The sequence below is a fragment of the Terrapene carolina genome, unplaced genomic scaffold (assembly GCF_002925995.2).
Source record: "Terrapene carolina triunguis isolate 2854851 unplaced genomic scaffold, T_m_triunguis-2.0 Scaffold232, whole genome shotgun sequence".
NCBI lineage: Eukaryota > Metazoa > Chordata > Testudines > Emydidae > Terrapene > Terrapene triunguis.
This window is the reverse complement of record NW_020664583.1, coordinates 10,940,086-10,948,198: the sequence shown is the minus strand read 5'-3', so window position 1 is coordinate 10,948,198 and position 8,113 is coordinate 10,940,086. Positions and strand designations below refer to the sequence as shown.

Here is an 8,113-nt window from a genome sequence, read left to right as displayed (position 1 = left end):
TGTTGAAAAGACATTAGCGGTCGATTAAAAAATAATTACAAATGCCTCTGGAGCCAGCCGGGGTGGGGAAAATATCCAGTCAAGAACACTTTAGGCCCAGAGCCTCAAAGGGTATTTAGGCTCCTAAATCCCATTGGTTTCAACCGAAGTTAAGAGCCTAAATATCTTTGGGAATCTGGCCCTTCACATTTACTGCTGGCTGTCTCTGCAGAGAAACACATGAAGGGTCTCCTGAAGTGCAACGTCCCCACCTGAGACAGGGAGCTCAATGAACTGCTGGTGTGTAACGTGATTGAAATCAGGGGAGTCATGGTATTACTGCCATTGTTATCACCACCTGCTATTGTTTCTATAGCACCTAAAGTGTGCTAGGTCCTTTGCCGTCCTTGAAATCAGCAGTGTTGCCCCATGGATTAATTTGGCCCGCATGCCCTGGAATAACTCCTTGCTCTCTTCATCTCTCCCTGCCAACCTGCATTTGTCACAGCCAGCCACTGAAGGAGCTGCCTTCGCTTTGGATTAGGCCGTCTGGCGTTGCAGGAGCCTTAAGGCGGGCCGGCACCTACCACCCGCTGCTGTCACTTGGCTCCTGTCACAGCTTTGCATGTCAGTTTCACCTGCCTTCCCAGAGGTCAATAGCTTGGGAGTGATCGCTGCAGAGCAAAGCTCTGCTCCCGCAGAATGAGGGGCTGCTATCTAAATACCTCAGTGGGTCGATAAACCCTGCAGTCTGGTTTCCTTATCAATAGCCTGTTCTCTGATCCCATGAGCTGGCATAAGGGTGAGTCCAGAGAAGTAACCCAAACCCTTTCTTAAAAGGACCCGATCATGAGTGACTCCCTGCCCGTCCCTCACAGCTAGGGTAATTTACTGCTGCTCAGCCAGCCCTCACTCCTGGGATGGCTGAGCCCTAAACCAGAGGGAGGCAGTGCTGCCTAGTGGTCTGAGCAAAGGATGCAGAAACAGAAGGGGCCTGAGGTCCTCCTACCTCCATCCCCCACAACTGAGGCACTGATGCACTACATGACCTCTGGCATGTCACTTGATCTCCCTGGACCTCCATCGAAAGGTCTATTAATCTAGAAGACTAGGCAAAAGCAGAACCTCCCTGACGGCTCAGATGCTGGAGTTTGGTGCTCGTGACATGTCAGTGTCAGGGAAAATGCTGGGAGAGGAAGAAAATTAGCTCTAGTGAGCGCCTTTGTCCTTTTCCAGCTCCCTGCCTTCTTGCTTTCTCCCTCTTTGTCTCCTACCCATGAAACCAGGCTGGCCCAATATTGTAAAGCCACGGAAATAGCCTTTCACTGGATTTACTCTGGCTGAAGGCAAGTTCTTCCAAAGCCATAACCCCGACCCTCCCGCCAGGTCAAAAAAGGGTTGGTCAGTCCTTCGGATTAGCTGAAACCCTGCTTCAAGCCTTCTCCTAGCAGAGGCCAGGATATGGAGAACAAGGAAATGAAGTTGACCCCAGCCAACTGTGCTTTCTCAGTTGGTTTCTTCTGGGATTTGGCCTGGAATTCTGAAGCCCATCATGGTCTGGTCCAAAGTGTTCCTGGGGCTAGAGTTGACATAGCTGGATCGGGTCTCCAGCGTGCAGCTGGTCCTCTGCAGGAACTGAAGGAAGTTCTCCTGTATGGAACCCTCCGGGCTGGAGAGACAGAGCTCCTGGCTCAAGGGTCTGTTGAGGCAGCTCCGCCCCAGCCTAGACAGCTCTTCCCGTATCTGGCGGTTCAGTAACCCATAGAAAAAAGGGTTGATAGCAAAGGAGGAGTAGGCGAGCCAGGTGACGACTGTCTCCCCGTGGCCTCTGCCCGGGCTGACAGAGTTAATGGAGCAGTATAAATGGAAGGAGAAGAATGGCAACCAGCAGCACAAGAATTGACCCACAATGAGGACCACGGTCATGGCAGCTTTTCCCCCTCCAAACATCCGCTCTGGGGACAGCCTGGGAGGCAGGTTTCTGGTAGTAATAATAGTGACTTGGCTGTTAATAGACTCCGATCGCTGCCGCGGGGCAGCGGTCCAAGAGGGGACAGGCACGTGCTGCAAGGAGGCAATCCGGGCCACTTTGTAGATGCTGCAGTAGACAGCAAAGATGACCAGGGTAGGCAGGAAGAAGCAGAGGGTGCTAAAAACAATAACAAAGACCTTCTTGTGGGCCCCAGGGCTCCAGGACACAGTGCACTTACTGGCACTTGTGGCCCCGTTGTCTTGAGGCCACCCCACCAATGCCAAGATTGTGACCAGGATCGACTTAATCCAGATGAAGACCACCACTGTGACTGCCAGCCCAACGGTCATCTTGACCTCGTACCGCATGGGGTGAACAATGTAGTAATATCTCTCCACGCTGATGACTGAGATGGTGAGGATGGAGGCGCTGATGAAGCAGATGTTCAAGAAGATTAAGGTCTGGCACTCTGCGATGCTGTAGATCACCCTGTTGAAGCAAGAGGAACTGGAAATGATCCCCAGCGGCATCAGGAAGATGGCGGACAACAGATCCACCAAGCAGAGGTGGCAGACAAAGATGAACTTCCTCAGCAGAGGGGTCTTGAGGATGACCACCATCACTGCCACATTGGCAACCAGGGCTACGAGGTTCAGCAGGACCATGAAGAAAAGGCCAACGGCCTCCTGGAATTGGAACACCTCTGGTAGAGAGGAAGTGTCTAGCCCCTGAGTAGCATTAAGCCCAGTTCTGTTTGCCATTGTGCCTCAGGGCTACTCTGAGAACTCCAGCACCTGGGAAGCAGGAACAAGTTGCCAGTGTCTCCTAGCAGGAAATGTCACCACCCCCATCTTCTTCCCGGGTGGATCTTCTTCCCTGTGGGGAGAAGGGAGGGGAGCAAAATTGAGAAGCGTTGCAAGACATTCTCATTGCTCACTTGCAAGTGACTCTAACCCTGAATGACCCTGGGGATGACACGAGCACCTCACCTTTCTGCTTGTGCGGGGTCCTAAGGTTAGGAGCAACTTGGCAACTCCTGTTTTTCAAGCCAACAGAGACAGGCGAGATGCTAGAGGTGACATGCTACAGGGTGAGGCTTGGGGAGGAATCACAAGCCAAGCTAGGAGAGCCTTCTCAGTGCTACAACAGCCCTCTCTTCTCCTGCCCCAGTGCAGAGCTCCAGGCTGGTTGTCTACCAGCAAGGAGGGCAGAGAGGATGTCTGGCTGCCAGAAACCAGCAGCCACTAGCAGGAGCAGATCAGTCCTGTGCAGGTATGGGTAACCCCCACCGCAGCGAGCACCTCAATCTGGAGCTGGAGGGAGTTTGAGAACAAAGCAGGCTCCATCCCTACCCATGGCTTCTCCACTGAGATTGCCATTGAGGGGGCAAATTGTGCCCGTTGCTTTGTGCTGTGGGTACCTGTCCATTAAGAACTGTCCTGGAACCAGCTGCTTCTCCTACACAGACGGCCAGGCAGTCATAACATGGGGCCACAGCCTATTGTGTTCAGAGGCGACCATGTTGGGTCCTTTGCCACCCACCACACAACATCTGAGTCACATACCGAGTATTGTATCACCGCTAGGGCCTAATTAAACATTGCTTCAGGCTCCTCATCAGTAAACGCTCAACCTGGATTGGAACAGGGACCTCGACCACAAGCCCCAATTCCCAGAGACATTTCTCTGGTTTTCCATTGGAAGTGAAAGGAGACAAATAAGAGGGGATAAGATAAATGTCTATAAAATAATGACTGGAATGGAGAAGGAAGATCGGGAGCTTCTGTCCTCTCTGCCTCATTACACAAGAACCAGGCAATGTTCAATGAAACTGAAAAGTGGGAAATTCGAAACCAATCAATGGACCAATCAATCTTTTCCACACAGCATTCAATTAGCCAGTGGAACTCATTGCCACAGGAAGTCATGGGGGCTTCACTAGTTTAGCAATACTAAAAAAGGGATTGGACACTTACATGGATAACCAGATCCAGAGATATCACAGATATGAGAATATACATTTTGCACAGCTATTAAACCTCATACTTCAGGGTTTAAGCCAGTCATACACGGGCTGAGGTGGTTTCCTGCACCTTCCTCTAGTAGAGACAGGACACTGAGCTAGATGGCTTGGATCTCATCTGACAATTGCAATGCTCCTATGGTGGTGAATTCAGGGCATGGCTCTCCCCACAGCCTTGTTCCAGCTTTAATGCTGCTGTATTTGATAAAAAGCAACAGAGGGTCCTGTGGCACCTTTAAGACTAACGGAAGTATTGGAGCATAAGCTTTCGTGGGTGAATGCCCACTTCATCAGACGGAAGCCTGCCTCCAATACTTCTGTTAGTCTTAAAGGTGCCACAGGACCCTCTGTTGCTTTTTACAGATTCAGACTAACACGGCTACCCCTCTGATACCTGTATTTGGTAGTTTCTTCCCACACACAGTTTTGATTTCTTCTAACAACCCCAAGCTTGTGGTGACTGGCCAGTGCCGAATAGGATGGCTCTGTTTCTAGGGCAGCTAGACATTTGGGCCCATGACTCCTCGGGCTTTGGGGGGAGTTGGTACCATGAGCAGCGGGTAGGAGACAACTGGGGAAAATCCATGGGCTGCTCCTTCTACCCCAGGGGGCACAGATGGCTCCAAACTGGATAGGCCGGGTCATGACCTTGGCCCTGCACTCTGTCCCCCTCCACCAGTCGTGTGCAGCAGGCTGCTTGGAAGCCCTGGCTCCTCCCTCAGCTCCCTGGGCCCGAATGGTCATCTAGCGCTGGGGGAGCCGGCCCTTTGTGCAAAGCAAAGAACCCCTCTTTCACTGGCGGGGGGGGGACTGGAGCAAAGGCAGCAGGGCCTCCTCCCCCCTGGGCAAACTCAGTGCTGGGGGAGCTGCTGCACTGACAGCCCTGCTGAGCGACCCCCCTTGTTTACTCACACGAGCCGAGCCCAGCCAAGGGAGTGGCAGCCCCTGGCGCCTCACTTCCCACAGCATCCCCTTGTTAGGGACGGTGCCAGTGCCCGCAGAAGCACTTGCCTGTGGGACCCCTCCTCTGCTGGCAAACTCTCCACCAGCATGAGCCTGGGGGCAGATCAAGCCCCTGTTGTCCGGATGTTGCCCATCTGAGTCCCACACCCACACTGAGTGGTGTCTCTCCTGTGGGCTCCGGCAGCAGAGGCAGCGCCCAGCAGGGCCAGAGCCTGGCAAGGAATTTGGTGTGGGGGCTCCAGGGGGCTCCACGAAGCTGCAGGACTGGAGGGCCATGGCAGGGCACTGAAAACAGGGCTAAGGGCAGCCCAGCTCTCTGGGACAGAGGGGCCCAGAAGGGCTGTGTTGAACGCTGGCCTCGCTGCAGGAACCGGGGAAGGACAAACACGCAAATGCAGCCCATGGAGAGGCGGGTAAATCAGTGATTCAGGGAGCTTCCCCTTGGGCTGGTGATGGAGTTTCTGCCTTTGAGCACAGAGTCTCCTTCACCCATTGGCCCCCATTAACCATTGCTAACCCAGAGCTCATTTGGGAGCAGCTGGTGGCTGGCCTTCGAAGCCAGCTGTTTGGCTTGGGTCCAGCCAGGCACGTGGCAGGTTCTGGTTCTGGACTGGAGCAGCGCGATGCTTAGGAGCTGCTGCCAATCCTCCGGTCACAGCTCAGAACTGGCTTGCTGGGAGCATTCTCCAGCAGCTCCCCTAGGCTGGGCAGCAGGACCCTCCCGCCATGCACCCTGCAGAGAGAATACAGAATGGGGGTGACCACAGCCAAAGCCCGGGCCATTCAAAATCCACCCCCCTGCTCTATAAACAGCATGCTCAGTATTAGATCCCTTTCTCTCTGCTCTCCTTCCATGCCCCCCATGACCACTCCTGGGCACAACCTAGTCCAGTGGACAGGGAACCTGCCTGGCCCTTAGGAGATCTATTCCCAGCACTGCCACTGACTAGGGGGCTGGACTTGATGAGCTCTCAAGGTGTCTTCCAGCCCTACATTTCTATGATTCTAAGTCACTCTGTGACTCAGTTTCCCCATCAGTAACGTGGGGAATTTGAGCCTTTACTGTCCTTAAAAAGGGCTTTGAGATCTCTGGATGAAAAGCTCCAGAGGAGAGCACCTAGCTTCCCCTCACAAAACAGTGGTGCAAGAGCAGTCTGTCTCACTCTGAAGGGCCTAGTCTACACTGGAAAGGGTTTGTGGGTATAGCTACACGGCTCCAGCTACAGACCTAGCCCTCCCAGCGGAGACGCAGCTTTCCACAACAAGAGTGCTTAGACCAGTTCCCCGGATGAAGTAGCCTATACCGGCCAAAGCAATTGTTTTGCTGGTATAACAGTGTCTACACTAGGGCTCTCGCCAGGCTAGACATGTCTAAAATACCCCTCCAACCAACATTACTAGCTAGTTTCACATCTAGCTCTGGCCTAAGGCAAAGCCCATGTCCGTGCCTGCTCAGTGGCCCCCTTTCCAAATCCCAGTGGTAAATGCACCTCGTTTGCCTCCAGATCTCTCCACCAGCCCCTCCGGTAATCTGCTCCTAATCCCAGAGCGCATTTGGGACACAAATTATGTAAAACTGTCTACAAAGAAGAGCCAGATCCCTTGATCGGGGGGTGCCAAGGGCCTGGCAAGATCGGGCCCCACCCTGCCATTGTCATTTAGTAAGAGAATGAATCCCCTTCCCCCCCTTCTCCTGGCAGGAGGTGGGTAACTCACCAGACTCGAATGCACCTGGAGACTCTTGGGAGGCTGGCACCCAGGCTGGCTTCTCCCGCTGGCCAGTGGGGTCCTCATCTCGGCTCTATCAGGTGAGCAACTTTTACCCCTCTGATCGGATATGCGCTGTGATGGCTTCAGCTCTCTCCCTGCCCCTGGGATCAGGGTGGGCTTCACAGTCCCATGCTACAGCGGACCCCACTCCTGGTGGGGACATGAATGAGCAAAGCCCTCCCGAAGCAAGGCGGCCGGTGTCTCACCTCCACACGCCTGCTTGGCTTATGGCATCAGAGTCCCTCTGGCTCCCCGTGCCAGTGTGTGTGTGTGGGGAGGGGGGGTGTCCACTGTCCCAGCCCCTGAAGCTGGGATGATGGAGGACCTCACAGCATCCTCTGGGGAAGCAGGGGGCACATTTGCCTGGCAGCAGTCCCCTCTCTCCCCACTCTGGATGGGTGCCGGGAGGCTACTGCTGCCGCTCTGTGCTGCGGATGGCACAGGCTGTCACATCTGGTCTTTGCCTGGCCTTTTAAAGCACAGTCATTCATACAGAGAATTCTACTGGGTCCTAAGCAGCCTCAGCTTTCAGCACCACACCTGGGCCCGGACTGCCCCCTCACTGCACTGCCAGGATGGGGGGCAAAGCAAAGGCCTCACCTCCGGGGCACTGCCCCTGCAGGGGAGAGGATCAGGGCCAGCTCTTGCAAGCAGCCAGGCCATGCATCACTTGGGGACAAGGTGGAGAGGGGCTGGTGTCTAGGGCTGTGGGGATGGAGGCTCAGGAAGGGATGAGAAGCCGGGCTCTGGCTGCAGATAGTACAATCCTGCTGTCCCCCAGCTTAGAGCATTCTGCCCAGATGCCTCATTCCAGCTGTAGGGGGCGCTATGTTATTTTGAGAGTTCCAGGCATCCAAGCAGGTCTCCTCTAATCCCAGCCTGGGCAGAGGGTCCCAGGTGTCCGGGTTGGGGAGCCCTCTTTCTACTCTGGCTAGGCAGGGCCTAGCAGCCCAGGGGTTCCCTGCTCCCTGACCCAGTCAGGGCATGTGGCCCAGGACCCCTGCCATCCAGAGACGGCCTCCCCAGTCAGATCATAGGACAAGCTCTGCCACTGAGGGGACCAGCCCAGGGAGACCCATGCAGGCGGTGGGAACTTGCTAATCTGTCTGTCCTGCCCCCCTAGAGGAATGGGGTACACACAACGTGCAGATCAGGGCCAAGGTTTTCCTACGTGGCCAGTGATTTTAGGGGCCTGGCTTGAGATGCCGTCAAGGGGCCTGACTCTAAGTGCTGAGCACCCACCTTCTGAAAATCATGCCCCCTTCAGGTGTCTCCAGGTGGGCCCCCAAAACCAGAGGTGCCCAGAATCACGGGTCACTTTGGAAACTCTTGGCCCAGACAGGGAGAAAGATGTCAATGGCTATTAACGGGTCGTGGGAAAAGGGGAAGAGTGGCTAGTGACTAGT

General features: G+C 54.6%; 1 protein-coding gene across 1 annotated transcript; it reads right to left on the bottom strand.

Moving 5' to 3' along the window:
* Window positions 1–1,485: 1,485 nt before the first annotated feature.
* Window positions 1,486–2,712, bottom strand: GPR62 (G protein-coupled receptor 62). Its single transcript, XM_024205670.1, has one exon. It carries the CDS (start codon window positions 2,710–2,712, stop codon window positions 1,486–1,488), a length of 1,227 nt encoding a protein of 408 aa, XP_024061438.1.
* Between the last annotated feature and the right edge of the window lie 5,401 nt (window positions 2,713–8,113).

Excerpts from the sequence above, each read along its gene's own strand:
- GPR62 (XM_024205670.1), bottom strand. The coding sequence starts at position 2,712 with ATGGCAAACAGAACTGGGCTTAATGCTACTCAGGGGCTAGACACTTCC.